Raw genomic sequence first — 21,192 nt, forward strand, 5'->3', positions numbered from 1 at the left:
TAAAACATGTAGTCAGAAATTTGTTTTCATAATCTTTTTTTTCCTTATCCTTGGAGATATCTTTTACAAACTAATATTCCTTGTGGAAAAACGTCTCACAGTCAGCAATTACTTCCATTTAGTACTTTCTCTTAAATTCAAGTAAAACTAAAATTTAAAAGCCTTTATCAAAAAATAAAAATAGGACTTCCCTGGCGGTCCAGTGGTTGAGTATCCACCTGCCAATGCAAGGGACAAGGGTTTGACCCCTGGTCCCAGAAGACTCCACATGCCGCAGAGTAACTAAGCACGTGAGCCGCGACCACTGAAGCTTGTGCGCCTGGAGCTGTGCTCCGCAACGAGAGAGGCCACGAGAATGAGAAGCCCAAGCACCACGACGAGGTCAAGTTCGGGCATAACAATGAAGACCCAGGAGTCCAAAAATAAAAAATAAGTAACTTTTCTTTAAAAAATAAATAAATATATGTGTTATGATGCCATTTTGTCCTTTTATTCAGGACAAAATTATTTTATTTACTCTATCCTTATATCTATGTAGAAAGAGAGGTCTGAAATGATGCTATATCTGGAAGGTGGAATACTGGATAAACTTTTACATTCTAAATATTTTTTTACCTTAGCAGCAGTTTTCATATTTTGGGGTCTTAGAAGTCTTTACACTCTTAAAAATCATTGAAGACACCAAAAACATGTTTATATTGGTTATTTCTATTGATATTTGTCATTAGAAATTAAAGCTGGAAATTTTTCAAATATTTAATTCATTTAATAATAATTAAGCCTATTTACCTGTTATCATAAATAACGTTTTTAAACAAAAAAGATTATATTTTGCCCTATAAAACGTTAACGTGAAAAATAGCACTGTTTTTACATTTTTGGAACTCTCTTTACTCTGTGGCTTAAAGGAAAATGAGGCGCTTCCCTGGTGACTCAGATAGTAAAGAGTCTGCCTGCAATAAAGGAGATAAAAGTCTGACTCTGGGGAATGGCTACCCATTCCAGTATTCCTGACTGGAGAATTCCATGGACAGACGAACCTGGCAGGCTACAGTCCACTGGCTCGCAGACAGTCAGATACGACTGAGTGATTATCACACTTTTGAAAGAAGACAGCTAGATTCTCTCATCTGCTTCTGTACTCAGTCGGTTGTACTGTGTTGTTTTACTGACATATATGAAGAGAACCCAGCTTTACAGATAATAAAACTGAAAGAGAATGAAGTATTTTAGTGGCCTTTTCAGATAATGGCAGCTACTCTAATAATAAAATTTGAAAAGCACCGATTTCTTAAAGGTTAACTGCAATGCAGAATCTGAACGAACATGTTTTTCAGTACACTCATAAGAGTGAGAATAAAAATGACAAACCATGTCTCAACAATTTTTATGAAAACATGGTTGATCTCTGGGACCCTGAAAGGGTTTGGGGGTGACCTCCACAGGTCCCCAGACCTACTGAGACCTGCCACCTTATATTAATGTTGGATTAATATGAACAGAGTAGTTAACCTTTCTCAGCCTCAATCTCCTCAGCCATTAAAATGAGGCTTTTGTGATTTATTAATAAGGACTTTAATTTCCACTGTTAAAACCAGATTAAACAGTTGTCCCCTGGCATCTATTCTGAAAGGTATTTGCTGGTTTCTGTTCTGAAAGAGCTGCATCCGATACCAGATGAGACTCATCGTGATCTCAGCTACCCAAGCTGATAATCAGAAGACCTGGCTTCAGAGAATAATGCAGAAGGATGTTCAAGAAGAATCTGCAAACATTTCAGTTTGTTACTGGATTAATTATTTTGATTGCTGTGGTGGCTATCCACCTGAGTCACACAACCTACTCTCTATCAATGACTATTTCTGGTATTACTTCTTTCATCATGGAACATGGAACATGGATCATGGAACAGCCGTTTATAAAAGATGCCAAAGTCAAAGGAAATCACCATTACCCAACTCTTAAAATTATCAGAGCATTTATCAACCAGGATCAAACTAAGGCTTTAGCAATGGAAGAACCAATCAGCACCACCTCAGTATGATCTTAAATTACACCCAGACATCTTTGGGACCCTGGGCCTTTTTTAAAGCCTCTTGAACCTTCTGGAAAAGAAATAAATTCTGGCTTTCAAAACAAAAAAGGCGGCCCTATTCTTCAGCTCAGAATTTTTCCAGAATGGGATTCCAGGGGGATTTAGAATAACTAAAACACAGATAATTTAGGCATTTCCCCCATGTTCCTCAGTTAGAGGCAGAGTTGAAACTAAAACCCAGGTCTAGCTAAAACTAAGGCTTTGGGCCTTAGTATTCCCAAAGCCTATGCTCCTTCCCAGAAGCCAGGTCAGGAAAGATTATGCAGCCAGGAAAAATGAACAGTCAGAAAACTAATGTTCAAATATAGAAAAGTATAGAAGATCTAAAGTCATATGTAAAACAGTGTGTGTCCACCATGACCGAAACTACAGAAAAGATACCGGCACAAGGACAAAGACTGACCAGGATTATGCAAAGGTAAACACAACCTACTGATAACGATACAGGACGATCTCTGATTTTTCTCCCCTGTCAAAACAAGTATCTTTTAATGTTGTTTCTCGGTAAAAATATTTTACTCAACTCTCAATCTTCAGGGGAATTTTAGTAAATCAAAGAAGAGTTTATAACAAAACTGTTACTTGAATCCCAGTGTAGGAGTCACCACAGAACAGATACACTGCTTCATGCTGCAGCATTTCCAAAGCAAAGCTAAGGCTTTACAAGCTACCTCCTTGATTATACAAAAACCTGTCAGTGACCTCCTCGTCCCTGAAATGGGCCAGGCACCAGCAGCAACAGGTACCCAGCCCCAAAGTAGTATGTGAGCTACTCTGGGGCATTTACTAACTTGGGAATACCTCAGACATGGTTGGAACACTTGTAAATGGGCTTTTATGAAAAGATCTCCTCAGCTTCTTCATTTTCTTCCTTACTGAAATTCCACGTTTTCTATTCCATTCTACCTTTTCTAGGTGTTTCTCAGCCTCAGCACTACTCACATCTGAGGTTGGCTAATTCTTTGTTGTTGTTCTATGTATTGTAGGATATTTACCAGCATCCCTGGCCTCTACTCACCAGATGCCAGTAATGCTCTTTTTCTTTTAAAAAAAAAAAAATTTCTCCACAATGCCAAATATCCCCTGCAGGGCAAAACCACCCCAACTGAGAACCTCTGACCTAACTGTAGCCTCAGTCCAGTAAAATGAGGAGGAATTCTTTTCAAGAAACCCTTGGAAGGAGGAAACAAGATCCTAAGAGTTGTGATAACAAGTCCCATTTTTCCTACAGGTGAGAAGATATGCAAGTGCATGAACCTGTGCAACTTGTAAAGAATTTGGGGGAAAAAAACAGGAAGGTATAAACTGCTCACAATCAATTCAGGCCCTCTAGGACACCTTTACCTAAAATCTTTCCATCGACAGCATATGTACAGGTCTATATTTAAAACTGGGCTTCCCAGGTGGCTCCAGTGGTAAAGAACACGTCTGCCAATGCAGAAGACAAATGAGATCTGGCTTCAATCCCTGGGTCAGGAAGATGCCCTGGAGGAGGGCATGGCAACCCACTCCATTATTCTTGCCTGGAGAATCCCCATAGACAGAGGAGCCTTGTGGGCTAGAGTCCATAGGGTCGCAGAGAGTCAGACACGACTGAAGCAACTTAGTCATGACTGAACGCACATATTTAAAACTAAACACCATGTGGGCAAGGACAATATGGCCCCTTAATTTTTACTACAGAACAATCAAAGCTAGTTCAAAACTACAGTATTTATGTAATTCCATTTTGGCCACTTCTTCCCCACCCCCAAGCGAGGACAAGAGGAGAGTAACTAAGGAAGAGGGCTGGGGCTGCACGAGTACAGAAGGAAGCTGAACCGCAGCATGCAGATGGGGCACACCCACCTCCCCTCCCTCGCTCCCCAGAGCACGTCGCTCTTCTACGAGCACATCCAAGGGCAGAGAAGGTAAACTGAGTAAGCGTCAGAGCCAGGACTCCACCCGGGAAGGAGGAGGCGGGCAGAAGTGCTGAACATTTGGTACTGAGACAGCAACTCAGGAGACAGTGCACCTCAACTTGGAATGATGGTTCACATCACTGCAACCCTCCACTGGTGATGTGACCTCTGGCAAGTTACCCCCCACCACCACTATGAACCCCAGCTTCCTTTTTAGTAAATGAGCTATAAAACCACCATTGACTTCACAGGATTATGGACTGGTGAGGTGAGTTTAGGAGATGAGTCAACAATTTGGGGGAACTATTCTGAGAAATTCAGAAAAGGCAATGGCACCCCACTCCAGTACTCTTGTCTGGAAAATCCCATGGACGGAGGAGTCTGGTAGGCTGTGGTCCATGAGGCCGCCAAGAGTCGGACACGACTGAGCCACTTCACTTTCACTTTTCACTTTCATGCATTGGAGAAGGAAATGGCAACCCACTCTAGTGTTCTTGCCTGGAGAATCCCAGGGATGGGGCAGCCTGGTGGGCTGCCGTCTATGGGGTCGCACAGAGTCAGACACGACTGAAGCGACTTAGCAGCAGCAGCAGCAGCAGCATTCTGAGAAATTAACTACATATACTCGTCAAAACTTTTTCTACCTCCATACTGTTAAGAGTAGTTGTTGCAGGGACTAGTCCCTGGGTTTTATTCTTTCAAAATGATCAGACAGAAAATGGTATTACAAAAAAGTATATGAAAAAAGAGACCAAAAGCTCACAGGGCCAAGTCTGATGGGCAGTTGGGCAGGGCAGTGAAAGTCTGGCAGGGACTGCTCACAGAGTGTGTTTAGGAATTATCTGATCTACTCACTGGGCCCCACAGTTTCTCAGAAGGAATTTCCTCCATAAAACTGAACTAATAGTCAAGAGAGCTAAAGAATTTTCTAGAAGTTTTACCACTTAACTGGGTCTTAAGGGCACAAAGGCAGTTGAGCAAAACAGAAGTTGATTAAATCATCAATATTGCCCAAACAGTGAAGCAAGACCTGATGACTTCACCTGCAACTGTCATAAAGAGAAAAAGAGTTAACAAGTGAACATGTAATTCTTTTCCCCTTGAAGAGGAAGTGTGCCAGCTTAAAAATTTACTTAACTCCTTGGTCCATCCTCCCACTAGTCTCAATTATTTTGCTTTGTCTCAAATACTACAATTCAAAACTTCAAAAACTGTAATAGTGCCTAAGAGGCAACTCTCAAAAAAGTATGCATCATATTTTAAGGTTTTATTTATATGGAAATGTTAACTGAGTTCTTATCTTATTTCACCTAACCTCATAAACAAAACCTAGGCAAGCATTTATTATTTGTATTATCTAATATTACCCAACCTGACCTCCAGAAAATAAGTCTATCAAAGTATAAACTGAGTTAGCTCAGAACATGTACCTAAAGAAGTCAACTAAAACTCACAGCTTTTGGTACTGGAAAACAATCTCAGAAAAACAAGTTTTACTAAAGTAAACTGCTGCTATTCACTTAGCCATGACACTAAGCTAGCATTCAACCATCTAAAGAACTGACTTTAGCAAATTTCTATTGAAATGAGATTTTATTTTTTGCCACACCTCGAGGCTTATAGGATCTTACCAAGCAGGGGCTGAGCCTGGGTCCTCCACAGTGAGAGCAGAGTCCTAACCACTGGACTGCCAGGGAATTCCCAAAAGGTCAAATTTTAAGATCAGCCAAATTGCAAGAGATTTCAAGGTATCTATTCATAAAATCAGATCTCTCCATCTTTGCAATTTCTTTAATCATTTAATATTTCAAAATATTAATCTGCTAAGTCACCTCAGATATCCACTTTGAAAATGAACGTTTGCCACCAAATAAAAATAAAATTCAATTTCTTATAGGCTTCTAATATCCTCTAGAACTCTGTAACAGTTTTTATCTAAGAAGTATGACAAAAGACTCTTAACAGTTTTTAATCCAAGTATGATAAATAGAATTGGAATAAGTTAGTAAACTGTGAGCAGTCCTCAGAACTTCAATTACATTTTCAATTCAACCTCTATATATTTTCAATTCTACAGTAACTGCAAGAATTTCAACTTCCACATATTAACAACAGGCTACATGAAACCACTAGAGCTTAGAGCTGTCCAATTTCAACAGCCTATTTCCTTGAGGTAGAAGAGAAAGATGAGGAAACATTTCTCATTAGCCACATCAACCTTTACAGTAGAGGAAGAAGTGTGCGCACTTCACAGGATGTACTCTACTTGAAAAGCATTTGTGATCACTTGGTGTAAACAGAAGCCGTTTAGAAACTAAAAGTTCCTGCTCAGACACAATTTCCTCTTTCCATCCATCCTTGAAAGGAGCCATTTTTAGGTGAACTGCACTCTGACTTTCGAAACAGATATTAATACTAGGGACAATACTAAGCCACCAATAAACTATTCAATGGGCACTGCAAATACATCCACACTGTATCAAATGAATCTGAACTGAAGTAAGGTGTGCTGATCTCTACACGCTGGACCCCAATCCATCCAGACCAACATGACTTTTCCCTGAGCCCATGGAGAAGAAAACACTTTACAGGCTCATGCCAGCTCCTTCAGGCTGCCACCCACTTCCTATGACCTGACCCCTGCAGGCCTGCAGAGCAGACCTGTCATGCCCACAGGTTCATACCAACCTCAGCAGGAACCACACAGCCAAGGAATTTAAGAAAAAGGAAAAAGAAAAGGCCAGGAGGGACAGCAGTCATAGTCTGAAGGTCCCATCTCCCTGATAGGCAAGGAAAAACAAACTATGTTGTTCAGAATATTATATTAGAAAGTACTTATAAGGAACTAAGAAGTAAGAAAGACAGCTACTCAGAGGACAAGGGCAGAGAGGCCAAAAATAGATTAAGGAAGAATCTACATCTGTATATGGCACAGATAAGCATTTGTTACCCTGTTGAGACCCCCAAACGCAGTTAAAAAGAGGAACACGTGTGTGCTGCAGACCATACCGCTTTCTCCTGAGGTCGGGGATGGTGGTGGGGTGGCAGCAGTCACGCTGTGTTTGTCCCAGACAGTCTCCAAGATACCTGCCAGGAAAGGAGACACTGAGTTGAACAGAGAAATAAAACTCAACATATAAAAGTCAGATTTAGAAAAATGATGTATTGATATCTCTGATCCAACATCAGTATTTAAAAATCTGTCCCTCTCTCCAGCTGCTTTTTCTGAACACCACCACTGGATATTCCAAACTCAATGTATTTTCTCCCACAAAGCAGCCACCAATCTTCTCAAGTTCCTCACCAGACGTAAGTGCCATCCCACGCAATCTCGGCATAGGCCTTTGCTCTCCAAATCTGGCCTCACCTGCACCCCACGCACAGGCTTCACCACACTGCACTGTTAGCTGTTCCTTCATCATGTGACCTCCTTCTCAATCTCTGACCTGCTCTCCGCCTTCCAATCCAACCTGACCTTTCACCAGACTAACTGCTACCTATCTGTCAGAATTTCACTCAGCTGTCACCTCCTCCGGGAAGTCTTCCCTGCTCAGTTTTGCCTGCACATGAAACATGACTACCATAACTCTTACTCTTAACGCATTATCTTTCTCCGCTAGTAGCGCACACACTACAAGAGGGCAGGGACTATGTTTCAGCACTCTTTGTATCTCCTTACAGAACCTGGTACATAATAAGATCATAAAAGCTTTTGAAAACATTTTGTTCTCAAAACATTTAATATTACAACGTGGAAAACTTTGAACGTATCATGCTAAGTAAAAGAAGCCAGACATAAAAGATCATGTATTCTGATTCCATCTTTGTGAAAAGTCTAAATAGGAAAATCCATTGAGAGGTAACAGGGTCGGGGGTGACAAAAACATTCTAGACAGCACGCTAGTAGTGCAGCCTTGTGAGTCTGTTAAAAATCACTGAGCTGTTACACTTTAAAATGGTAGATTTTATGATACGTGAATGACATCTTGATTCAAAAACTTCAATGTCCACACAAGTAGGACACAGATATCAGACATGGTCCCTAACTTTAGAAAGTTAACATCTAATTGCGGGTGTCAATAAATATCCTTCAATGAATAAATGCTCTGAGGTCTGGGTTTCCTCCTAGAGATTTGGGGAAGGATGAGGGGGCAGGGGGCGGGGAGAGTGACAAGTTTAGTTTTTAATCAAGCACTCTGACAACCAATTTTAAGTGCCCACCACATGCTAACCACTTCTGTTAACACATGCCAAAAAAAATAAAGTTCCTAGACATCCAAGAAGCAGCCTGGGTCAAAGAGCTAGAAATAAAACCCTTCCCTTCCCTACACTATTTTCTCCAGCAGCGTGGCTTGGCCTCACCGCCTGGCACAGCCCAGAGCCACAGGTGTCTCGGAACCCGCAGGTCCACCAGTAGCTCAGCAGGCATGGCCTTCACCCTGCTGCCCTCAAGACACCAGGGCTCCACTCTCTTCCTTGTCGTCCTCTCTCATTCTGCAGTTTGCTTTCTATTTGTTGTTACTCTTCGCTCATCATCACAAGGCTCTAGTACAACAGACCAGATGACAAAACAAACGCCATATACAGCTCCAACCTGGCGCACTGAGCTCCAACTCCACACCTGGGCTCACTTCCCTGCTCCGTATTTGAAATGTTCACATCTTCCTCCTCCAACTTCTAGTGATTTAAATTCAAATTGTCTTAAATAAAGTGCCTGCCACCTGCCTTACTTTTAATGCAGTCATCAGTATTTCAGTCACCTTCCCATGACCCTGTCTGTATCTCATTAATCACAGCTATCATCAAGTTCAAGTAACGGGAGACTTTAAAAGGAAAATAAATTACAAACATTTTTTTTTAGTTCCTCCCATGTGCCAGACACTGGGCTGGGTGCTGGGACTACGGCATCACATTCTTTCTGTCTTCACGCTCCGTCTCGGTAATAGCTAAAGCTCAAGAACTCTGAGTTCCAGGGCCACACTCGGGCGTCTGCAGGCAGAACTCTGCCATCTGGCGCCACCCAGCCACTCACCTGTCAGCAGCCCGAGCACCGTCTGCACCTGGTCCAGCAGGAGCTTCCGCAGCTCCTCCTTCCGAGCCACGCTGAGGTCCTCACGGGGACAAGCCAACTCTTCCGAAGTTGTCTTCAACATGATCAGCCCAAGGGGAGTTGTCACGGGGGACTGGATCAACTGCCAGGAAAAAGTCAGCTCTGAGCAGAGTGTCTGGCTAATTAAGGCACAAAGAAGGCTAACTAATGGTAAACCAGCTAAGTACAGTTGTTCCTTGGTATCCTCAGGGGGCTGGTTTCAGGACCCCTGTGGATACTAAGGCAAAAAAAACAATCTTTCAGATGGTTTAATCAGAAGATGGTATAATGGTGAAGTTGATTCCAGAACCAGTTTGATCTTGTTTACTCATACCTGAAGAAATTTATCATCATTATCAGAAATGTCAGCAATGGAGCACCAATGGTTTTTGACATGGCTTTCATGCCTCTGACTGGTTGTCATGCAAGGATAAGCAGAGAATAAGACAACTGGAAAGAATTTTAAAGATCACTTAGTCCAATTCTCACATTTTACAAGGAAAGAAATGGAGTCTCACAAAAGTGGCAGGAGTTGCTAAAGTCAAGGTAATTTGGAACAAAAATCACCACCTCCTGGTTCAGTGTCCCTTCCACAAAGGGGTGTTTCGAAGCCATGAGGACTGCAAAAGGTGAAAGGAGTCATTTATGAAGGGTGGGCAGAGGGAGGTAGTGGGGAAGAGAGGAAGACAGCTACCCTTTTGGAATCTCCATGAGCACCTGACCTAAAAGGGCTCTTCCAAATTCTCATTTACAATCATTAATTAAATCTCATGGGCAGACAGGTAATGTCTGTTCTTCATCAAAGAAAATGATCCCGCAGGCACTGTCTCGAGCCAGGGGTCATCCTCATTGCTGCCGACAAGACTCGGCTCTCTGTCTGCCTCACGTTCCATTGCTGCTTCACACAAGACACACCACTGACCAACCCACAAAGGCAACCACTCAGACCGCCCCCCTTCCGGGTCCTTTCCATCTCCGTGGACTTCCCGGCTCCCTCTTAGAGAACATGGAGAGTAACCACAAGTTCTTTCCAACTTGGAGAGAAGGCAAGTGTGTCAGAGAGCCAGCAAGCCTCTCGCCTCTTAAGCCCCAACTCCAGGCTCCTGCCTGCTGCCCTCCTCAGGTCTTTTGCACGGTTATTCCCTCTGCCTACAACACTGTTCCTGTTCCCTGGATGCCTACATGACTCCCTCCATCACCTCCACTCAGGTTTCTGCTCAGATGTCTGCTTCACAGAAACGGCTTTCAGGATTATCCCTCTAAATAATACCCCTGATATTTCCTTCTCTTCACCCGATATTTAGTTTGTGCACAACACTTTTATTAACTACCTGAAAGAAGTTATTTGCTTATTATTTGCTTATTGCTTACTGACACTTCCCCCTTGGGATTATAAACTCCATGAAGGTGGCTATTTGTTCACTACTATATCCCCCCATAGGAGAAGGCAATGGCACCCCACTCCAGTACTCTTGCCTGGAAAATCCCATGGATGGTGGAGCCTGGTAGGCTGCAGTCCATGGGGTCACTAAGAGTCGGACATGACTGAACAACTTCCCTTTCATGCATTGGAGAAGGAAATGGCAACCCACTCCAGTGTTCTTGCCTGGAGAATCCCAGGGATGGGGGAGCCTGGTGGGCTGCCATCTCTGGGGTCGCAAAGAGTCGGACACGACTGAATCGACTTAGCAGCAGCAGCAGCAGCATATCCCCCCATGACGTGCTTAGTTATTCGTATTGATACGTGGCTGGTATTCAGAAAACAGTTTACTAAATGCATGCATCTGGATGCTCCTAGTGGTCCAGTGGTTAATAATCTGCCTGCCAACGCAGAGGACACAGGTTCGATTCCTGTTTCGGGAAGATTCCCACATGCTGTGGGGCAACTAAGCCCATGTGCCACAACTACAGAAGCCCAAACAGCCTAGAGCCCGTGCTCGGTAATAAGAGAAGCCACGGCAATGAGGAGCCCACACATCGTCACCTAGAGAGAAGGCCTCACTCACTGCAACCAGAGAAAGCCTACATGCAGCAACAAAGACCAAAAACAAAACGTTAAATGCTAATCTCAGAAAAAAAATTTTAACCGATGCATGAATTTTCTTTACAATACCAATGCAATAAATCTCTAGACACATGAATCACCATACAAAACAAAATAGTACTGAGTGAAGAACTGCTGTGCCACTTTGAGAGGCAATCTGAGAAAAGCAAGATGGATGCTGCTGCTGTTTTTTTTAATTGCTGTATCATTCAAATGGTTTGTAGGGAGAAGCAGTCAAACATTAGAAAGTGCTACTGTTCAGGAAAATTCTGAACCTGTAGTCACTGAGACTATAACCAATTTTCAAAGACTGTTATTGCTATAATCTGTACATGATACCCATTTTCTGCACACCCAAGACTGCCTCAATAATATAAAAACACTTCCAACTTTATCACAGGAGTCAAAGAAAGAAAGCATCTCCCCCTTGGCTTTTAGGGCCCATCTATTCCCTGATGATTTCCAAATCCTGAACCCAGATCCACATTTCCTAATGTCTCACTTGATGGACGCAGAAGCAACATACAAATCTTAAATGTATTCTCTGCGAAACTGAACACACCATCTTCTACCCAAACCCATTTCCTCCTCCTCCATCCCTGGCCTGGAAAATCTACCATCTGAGCCAGAAACCTGGAAGGCAGTCTAGCTTCCTCCTCCCCCCATCCTCACAACCCAGTCCCTGCCCAAAACCTCGTGATTCCGCCTCCTCCGCTCCCCACCAAGGTTCACCAGGCAAGCCCCAGCTCGGCTGAGGCCCCTCAGTTCACTCGATGTCTCCAGCAGCAGCCTTCCTAGCCTCCATTCCTACCTCGCCCTTCTGCCACCCAGAGTTCACACTGTTGCTAGAACCGTCACTCCAGCATAAAACTGTGACCACATTGTCTCCCTTTTCCAAACTTTTCCTCAGTCCTCAAGAAAGGACTGTGAATCAAACACCGATGCCCTCTGCGAGAGCAAGGCCCTTCCTGCCCTGGCCCTGCCCATCAGCCCAGCCTCTAATTCTACCACTTCACCACCTCGCATCACCAGCAACACTGGAAACTCAACACTCAGCTCCATGAGTCTAAATGCCGTGTCACCACCACACTCTGCATACTACACTGCTGTCGTTACATATTGTGGGGTAATTATTACTTGCATAGCAATCTTCCCACTAAACTATAACTTCATCCTGGCACCCAACACCTAGAGCGGCACCCAACAGGGCTTCCAATATTTGCTGGACAAAATTTCACGAGAGGTTAGCACAGCAATTGGGGCTCCCCATCCCCCACCTTCTCCACTGCACCAATGTACAACCCATCTGGAGAACAAAGCTTAAGGGAATGAGCTAATCAACCCCACAGAGCCCTCACCACTGCAGGTCTAAAAAAGTCTTAAAATGCCTCTTCCAGACAGAAAAGAATCACTCCTACAAACAAATTATTTGCAAGATCAAGTTTCCCTAAGTATCTCCTTACCTGTAAAATGTTAGTAAAAAAGTCATGGTAGAACATGGGCCAATCTTGACGGCCAATGTCAACAATCACTTTGCAGAGCTTATTCCGGATGAAGTAAGGTAAGGTTTTGTGGTGAGCCAAGAGGAGTTTGGGCAGGCAGCTACGGATTTCCATCTTATCCTGAGATGGGACCCCAAGCCACATTTTATTGATCAGGTTCTGAAAAACAAGCACACGTCTTTTAAGTTAACAATCTACTGCTGGCTAAGTGGGAAAGAATCCACCTGCCAATGCAGGAGACGCAAGTTCAATCCCTGGGTCGGGAAGATCCCCTGGAGCCAGAAACGGCAACCTACTCAAGTATTCTTGCCTGGGAAATCCCACGGAAAGAGGAGCCTGACAGGCTACACTCCATGGGGTCGCAAGAGTTGGACACAACTTAGCAACTAACACAGAACAAACTGACTTTCATCCCACAGCAGCTGTCTCCCTCAAACAAGAAACTCGGCTTTCAAACAAAGGCTTGGAGCAATTTGGCAATGACAATAATATTCAAATTCTATGATACAACAACTTCATTTCTGAGAAAACTGGCAACATAATCTAATGGAAACAAAAAAGGGCAGGTACAAAAACTTTCGATTACACTACTGTCTCTGTTAAAAAACAATGGCAGAGACAGCTGTAACGTAGGGGCAGGAGAGCAGTTTGGTGAGTAAAGGCATGATCACTTACAGGAGTATCACATAAAGGCAAGTGCAGGGAGGGAGGGGCCAGTGCACGTGGCATGAGCAATGTGATTTACAATTACATTTTTTTTAAAAAGTATGCACTGGAAGACAATGATTGGAAGAGAGTCGACATAAATGAAGATTTCTGTGGTTGGGATGGTATAATGGTAACATTCCTCCTCCCAAACTGCTTTTCTTTCATTATCTCTTTTAAATAATAACAGGGAAGAGAAAATTATATGTTACGACAGAAGACCTCCCAACCTTACCCCATCTTACCTTCTGGAGTCAAGGAGAGAGAATCCTGACAAAGGCAGCACGTGGGAAGAAGTCCCTGCGCTTATTCCCCAACCATGTACACATCAAAAGTGAAGTCCAGCGCCAAGGACAAGGCAATGTGACTACAAAATACTCTTCAGAATAGTATAGAAGTATCTGACAACTTACCTCAAAAACCGTTAAACTGTACATCATTACATAGTCGTTCCTAGTGCTGGAGAGAAAATACAAGCAGAATCTCCAGGCTCCTATTTGCTGAGCAAAGTTATTAAGAAGTTCCTCTGGAAAAGTTAAACAGCAACAAAAAAAGCTATGAAAACACATGAAATTAATACAAGGCTGGGTTGTCCTATTATTTTTTTAAATGCCTCTCTCCACACAAAGCAATGACACCAAAAAAAAAAAAAACAAAAAACTACAATATCCAGCTGACTCTTTAAGATAGAAAGGACAAAGCATACAATATTTTTCTGACCCTAAGGTGACCATGAACACTGAGTCTAAAATACCAATAAATAACCTAGCTATGGACACTTTCTTAGGCAGAGAAACTTTCACTGTTGAAGTGCTTAACCTAGTGAGCGGATAGATAACTGTAAGAATATCATTTTTGCCTTATAAATGATGGCTGATTGGTAACTTACTTCCTCTGGGGTACAGCTATACACACATATATCTAGATAGATAGAAAGATAGATTAAGATAGATATATCCACGCCACTCACTCAACACTATTCTTACATACAATTACACACACACAATGACAGCTAGAATAAGAAAAGAAAAATTAAGACTAATGTTATAAATACAGGACTGGAAAAAATGGAAGAGAATTCAAGATGGCTAACTCCCTTCATGTGAGTTGGTTTTATTTTAAAACACCACCCAAAGAGTTGGAAGTCGGTAAATAAAGAGTAACAACCATGGGAGTTTCCAGGAACCCTGTCTACCTCAAATCACTTGGAAATGGTTTTCTTCCTCCTGAGGCTGCTGGACAGACAGCACCATTAAGAGTCTATCACCGTGCTTCGAGACATGCTGCCCATAAGTCATATTTTATGCTGTGTGTGTCATAAAATATAACACAAAGTGGGTAAAAATACAAAGGCTATGACCCCGAGAGATTCTCAAAATCCCCTGGAAAAGCAGCGAGCACAGCAGCCCATCCTGATCCTACAGTCACTGCTCTGCCAGCGCCCCACCACTGAGGCTAAATGCACCAGGGCAGTCTCATTACAAATCCCAGAGAAGCAAGCGTATGGTGCCTTCTTACAATAATCAGGCAAACCTTCCATGTACCCCAGAGGTGAAGTCCAACCAGAGACAATAACCTCTGACTGGAAATGAGGAGCTCTGGGCTCTGTTCTAGACTCTATCACTAACCCGCTGAGTCTAAGCCCAAGTGAATCCCTGCTCCTCATTGATGCTTCAGCCTTCTCCACTTTTAAAAATGACCAATCTGTCTCCAGAGGCTCCCTGCTATCAGCTCTGTCTCTAGAGCACTAATAACACATTTCTGGTGGAGGATGGGTGGGGCCCCTATAATAAAAGGTCTCCTTCCTTTTCCCCACCTAGCCTGGAAAGACTGTAATTTATTCTAAGATATCAAAAAAGAAGCAAGAAGTGGTTGCAGCCCACACACTCAAATAAAGCTACGGAGACTAGGTACAAAGAGAACTGAACTAAGGCATGCCTGTTACTGAGCCCCCGGATTCCCTTTAGCCAGCATTTAAATTAGACATTTGTAGCATCTGGTTATTTAAAACTACTTTAAAATCAGATTAGAATACAAACATGCTAAAATGATACCACTTTTAATGCATGAACACTGAAGATGAATAACATTTGCACTGCAAACTGAAATTTAAGAGAAAAACAAAAACATGTCCATTATAAGCTAAAAACAGGACTACAGAGAAATCTGTGTTGGAATATATAACAGATTGATTTAAGGGAAAGATCCTTCACCTCCTTTGGTAAAAATCACCAATGATGTTTTTACTGTAAGGTACTTTGGTAGCATAAAACTAATAAGGGGCTCACTCTGGGAGCAGGAGTTGCATCAACACAACTGAGTAATAAGGGAACCTAGGGGAGCAAGCAAAGGGGGTCTTCTGAGCCAGGTGCCTGACCATCCACTGGGCCCAGCTTCTGTCAGTATCCCCCACTGATAAATGCTCTGGTTCCCTATAGCACACTTCCTTAGAAGAGAAAGGCATATACAGGGGAGGTCCAAAAGAGACCACCTCGTTTAAAATGAAAAGCGATAAGAAGGTGCATCTCCCAGGAGCTGATGTGATGCTCAAAGGATGCTGCAGCCAAAGCTTCACTGACTGGCCACCTGAAAATCCTAACCCTAATCAAGCTTTGGACCAAAGGCAGAAATCGGCCTGAGCTGGCTAACATAACTTAGAGAAGCCACATGGGCCAGAGAAATGGCTCTACAGAGTCCTGCAGACACAGAAAAAGGCCTCCAAGGAAGTAAAAGCAATGAAGGTCAGTGCAGAGCAGCCAGACATGCAGGGGCAGGCCTGCCGGTTTGGATCAGGAAAAACAGTTTTCATCTTCAAGTTCAGGACTTGGAGACACAGAGAGAAAGACTACTCTAGGACCAAAGTACAGCATGGCTCTGAAGCAGAGATCTCACACTTGAATACCCTTCTAATGTACAGCATGCTTTAATGAATATCGTGCATGCAGATGAATATAAAATTTAGAAAGAGGTTCTAGAAGGCGCTGAGATTCCCAGAAGACCTGAAGTTATCATACGTACATCTCTCTGTTGTTTGAAGCTTTTGTTCAACAAAAGTTGCAGAAGGAGAGGAATAACAGTGGCGATAAGGAAAAAGCAAGAACTGGGGGTAACACCCGTTAAAGGATCTCTGGGCACTAGGTAAGATTTCAGCTAGACTTCTACACACCAAAAGTATGATTGTTTTAATGCTTTTTATGAGTTTTTTTTTTTAATTAAGTCACAGACTTCTTGTAAAAGTTCAACACTGCTGAAATCAAGAGCAAAGCAGGAGAAAGGGTTTCCACATATGGCCAAAGGAAAGAAAATCCATCACTCTGGATTAAAGTGGGCTCTGCTGACTACATCCATTGCAGCTAGGTTTATAGATCCCACCAGTCACTGACCAGCAGGACTGGAGCAAAAACAAGCCAGAACTCAAGGGGAAAGATTCAGGCTTGACCAGTCGAGAGTACCAACTCCTTCCTGCCCTCTGGGGTCTGTTCGTTATAAATGACTCTTTACAATTCAACACTCCACTTACCTATCTCACGTTTCCTTTCATTGGTTGTACAGTCATGGAAAAACTCTGTCATCAGACTTTCCAATGCCCTGAGAGAGGCTTCTTCAGATGCCTAACAAAGGAATTTGAAAAAAAAATCAGCAACTGTATTTTCAGTTCTATGCTCCTCAGTTCCGTCCAGGTCACATTCAACAGTCATAGTAATTTACTTCCTCAAAACATCTTGTCAACATTCTTCAGATGCATGATATAAGCCAGAAAAATTGCAGGGAATTTCCCACTTGGCTCAGTGCCCAAAGCTTTAGAATACTGTATATATTCATACTACTGTGCAATTAATTTTCAATTATTTATGCTAAGGAAAAAGGGAGCAATAATTTAAAATTTAATTCTGGAAACATATTAAAAGCAAATTAACAGTCCCTGATTTATTTTAGACTGAACAGGTAGAGTGAAGAGATTCAGGGAGGTTAGGGTGCTTTATAGACTATTCGTCATCAATATATCTGCCCCATGTCTGAACTGCGTGTGTTAGTGACAGTCGCTCAGTTGCGTCCAACTCTTTGAGACTCCATGGACTGTAGCCCGCCATGTTCCTCTGTCCATGAAATTCTCCAGGCAAGAATACTAGAGTAGGTAGCCATTCCCTTCTCCAGGGGATGTTCCTGACCCAGGACTCAAACCTGGGTCTCCCTCATTGCAGGTGGATTCTTTACCGTAATATGAGCCACCAGAGACTACTGGCCATATTCTGACTCAGAACAACTGTCGTCAAACTGCCGCATGGATTTCTGGGGGTTTTCAAAGGGACTTCAGGAGCCAAACATGATCCCTCAACTCTCAATCTCACATGAGCCGCCAACAGAGATTAAGGTGCAGCTAAGAGCCAAGCAGAGCAAGGACTCAAAATAAGAGCACCTCCCAACTACAGACCCGCAGAGAACCCAACTACAGACCCGCAGAGAGCCCTACTCTCAACTGAACCACTCCAGTGGAGAATGAGAAGAGAGGGGCCCGAGGCTCCCCCAGGGCTCCTCCTCTCCCTTTTCCATGCGGAACCCCAAACCCACTTCCTCTTCTCTTACTGAAGGCAGGAACATCAAGCACAGCAATGAACTTGAGTCTACACTCCTCACATAACCAGTCTACGACAAGGTGAGCGCTGGCAGGCCCTTTGTGAATCTTCACTGGCATTAATCTACCATGAGATGATCAGGAGACTACAGCAGTTTTGATTTCTTAATCGTCTATTAATTTCCTCCTTTCCACCCACCTTTCCCATATCCTCTCCACTACCTCCAGAGTGAGAGCTGACCATTAAAACTGCATTTTAAGGGAACTTTCCTGGTGGTCCAGTGGTAAAGAATACACCTTGCAATGCAGGGAATACAGGTTTGATCCCTAGTCAGGGAACTAAGATTCTGCTGCCAGCCCTTGGGTCGCCAACTACTGAGCCCATGGGCTCTGGAGCCCTTGTATCACAACTAGAGAGTCTGTGCGCCACGACGGAAGATCCCGCCTGCCGCAAATAAGACCCATCACAGCCAAACAAATAAACAGATATTTGTCTAAAAACTGCATTTAAAACAAGTCCACATTCAAATGTGTCATGTATCAAACTGCAGTATTAGCAGGGGCCTCTACTTGGTAACTGGCTTTGGAGGAGACTGAGGAACTCGGGCCATTTCTGTGGGTGAACCAGCACTTCTTAGGACTGGTACTAATGATACAGGCTGAATCAGGCTGTATCAGCCCATCTACACCAACCAGCACATGTAAACACGCCGTACAGCACACGGGGCCACGTTCAAGCAGTGCCAGGCACAGCTGTCCCTCCCGCGCTGTGGGCATGGTGACAGCCATGCAGTGAGAGCGCAACTCTGACACGTGGAGTGATGGACTACTGCTCAACAGTTCCAGCACTTGCGAATCTGAAGGGCTTTCTTGCCTGAATTTCACGGTAAGTATTAGCCCTCCATTCCTTTTTCAAACCAATACATCAGGTCAACCAAGAAAAATTACTGGATTGCAAGCTGCTTAATTCTAAACTACACAATTTTTTAACACAGAAATAACCAGAATGTGCGACAAAAATAAGACTGCATTGTGTGTGTGTGTGTGTGTGTGTGTGTGTGTGTGTGTGTGCTGATCAAAACGGCCTCGCTGTTCTTACTGGCAGATTTTCTAAGTGTTATAAATTCAAATTTCAAAATGAATTTATATAAATAAAAGAATGCTTTGGTCTGCTTCACAGATCAATTTGGTGTGCCATTTCATCTGAAAAAATGATTTTCCGTTTTTAAAAGTTTGTGAGAAGATTTGAAAGAACCAAAGTAAAATCTATGTTAAAGTAACTTTTTGGCAAAAAAAAAAAAAAACCATAAATCAAGACATATTTCTTGAACTAAAAAAAGCCAGCTATTTAGCTAAAATAAATCAATAGTTTTCTGGAGCCAAAATAAGTTCCTGAACACTAAAGACACATCTTCAAGTCACACCTGCTTCACAAGTGATTCTTTACTTTTTGGCCGAAGCATGCAGCTTGTGGGGTCTTTACCAGGGATAAAACCTGGGCCCCCTGCAGTGGAAGCGTGGAGTCTTAACCACTGGACCACCAGGGAATCCCTCCACAACTTATTCTTACAGTGAACCACACCAGCGTAGACTAGAAAAAACTTGAACTCATCACATTCCGGCTGTCAAGGTTTATTTCAGATGGGTTCTTGAGGCAGAAGTTCATAAACTTGACAATCACTGGCCATATATCAAAGGCTGCTGAAGCAAGTTTCTGCCTCCACAGAAAATCCATCTCTGTCTCCACTCCAGTCCCATCACACCCACCCTCCTCACAGCTCCAACCCAAGAAGCTAACACTCCCACAGAAAGGGGAAAGATGAGCACCCACCAAACCATAGCATGTGCTTCTTATCTAATGACGGTCGCTATATGAAAACGGAAACCTCCAAAACCTGGTAACCCAGTGCCGTCACCGGGAATTTCTCAACAAGGACAAATAACGTGCTGCCTGCATTTTCAATCACTTTTCTAACTGCAAAAGGGATACCTACTCTACAGGGTGTTAAGGGGATCAAATGAAACGCTCCATGTTAAGCTGCTGGGTAAACTCCTAGGAGCTATCTAATTCCCGGTATGCCTGCTATCGTTTTTATTTAGTCCCAGATACCAAATGAAAGCAGACCAAAGCAAAACAACAGAAGTATTCAGGCCTCCTGTGAAACTGGAGATTCATGCCCTAAGGGGTTTGTCCCAAACATATTTAATTTAGTGGGGCTTTTCTAACTGGATTTCAAAACGCAACTATTTTGAGGGGAAGGAAAGGAGGTTGAGACTTTACTAGGGTCACACAGTCAGAAGAGAGATATAAAGGATAACATTCAAGACCTGCAGATGATTGAAGGGATATTGGAGAACTATCCCTAACTGGCAAGATGGCCAGTGGACCCCTTGCCAGTTGTTTTAAGCAGGTGGTGAAGCCAGAATTCAGACAGCAATGGGTTAAGAAATTAGTGAAGAGGAACTCAAAAGCCTCTTGATGAAAGTGAAAGTGGAGAATGAAAAAGTTGGCTTAAAGCTCAACATTCAGAAAACGAAGATCATGGCATCCGGTCCCACCACTTCATTGGAAATAGATGGGGAAACAGTGGAAACCGTGTCAGACTTTATTTTTCTGGGCTCCAAAATCACTGCAGATGGTGACTGCAGCCATGAAATTAAAAGACGCTTACTCCTTGGAAGGAAAGTCATGACCAACCCAGACAGCATATTCAAAAGCAGAGACATTACTTTGCCAACAAAGGTTCACCTAGTCAAGGCTATGGTTTTTCCTGTGGTCATATACGGATGTGAGAGTTGGACTGTGAAGAAGGCTGAGTGCCAAAGAATTGATGCTTTTGAACTGCGGTGTTGGAGAAGATTCTTGAGAGTCCCTTGGACTGCAAGGAGATCCAACCAGTCCATTCTGAAGGAGATCAGCCCTGGGATTTCTTTGGAAGGAATAATGCTAAAGCTGAAACTCCAGTACTTTGGCCACCTCATGCGAAGAGTTGACTCATTGGAAAAGACTCTGATGCTGGGAGAGATTGGGGGCAGGAGGAGAAGGGGACGACAGAGGATGAGATGGCTGGATGGCATCACTGACTCGATGGATGTGAGTCTGGGTGAACTCCGGGAGTTGGTGAGGGACAGGGAGGCCTGGCGTGCTGCGATTCATGGGGTCGCAAAGAGTCGCACACGACTGAGCGACTGATCTGATCTGATCTGAAGCACATGAGACTACACTTTCAAGTAATAAAAGGACAAAGAAATAAAACCAAGCACCCTGATGTGCTAGGAAGAG

The 21,192-nt window shown here is 43.2% G+C and overlaps 1 protein-coding gene across 2 annotated transcripts in view; it reads right to left on the reverse strand.

Annotated features, from left to right (window-relative positions):
- Positions 1 to 21,192, reverse strand: part of XPO6 (exportin 6) — a 106,589-nt gene that overhangs the window by 53,482 nt on the left and 31,915 nt on the right. For both annotated transcript variants that reach the window (XM_061401499.1, XM_061401498.1), the window contains exons 2-6: positions 16,857 to 16,947; positions 13,750 to 13,862; positions 12,593 to 12,790; positions 9,029 to 9,188; positions 7,006 to 7,083 (exon numbers count right to left, since the gene is read on the reverse strand). In XM_061401499.1, coding sequence (XP_061257483.1) covers positions 7,006 to 7,083; positions 9,029 to 9,188; positions 12,593 to 12,790; positions 13,750 to 13,862; positions 16,857 to 16,947 — 640 coding nt within the window. The remainder of the gene's footprint in view (positions 1 to 7,005; positions 7,084 to 9,028; positions 9,189 to 12,592; positions 12,791 to 13,749; positions 13,863 to 16,856; positions 16,948 to 21,192) is intronic.

The sequence above is a fragment of the Bos javanicus genome, chromosome 25 (assembly GCF_032452875.1).
Source record: "Bos javanicus breed banteng chromosome 25, ARS-OSU_banteng_1.0, whole genome shotgun sequence".
Classification (NCBI taxonomy): domain Eukaryota; kingdom Metazoa; phylum Chordata; class Mammalia; order Artiodactyla; family Bovidae; genus Bos; species Bos javanicus.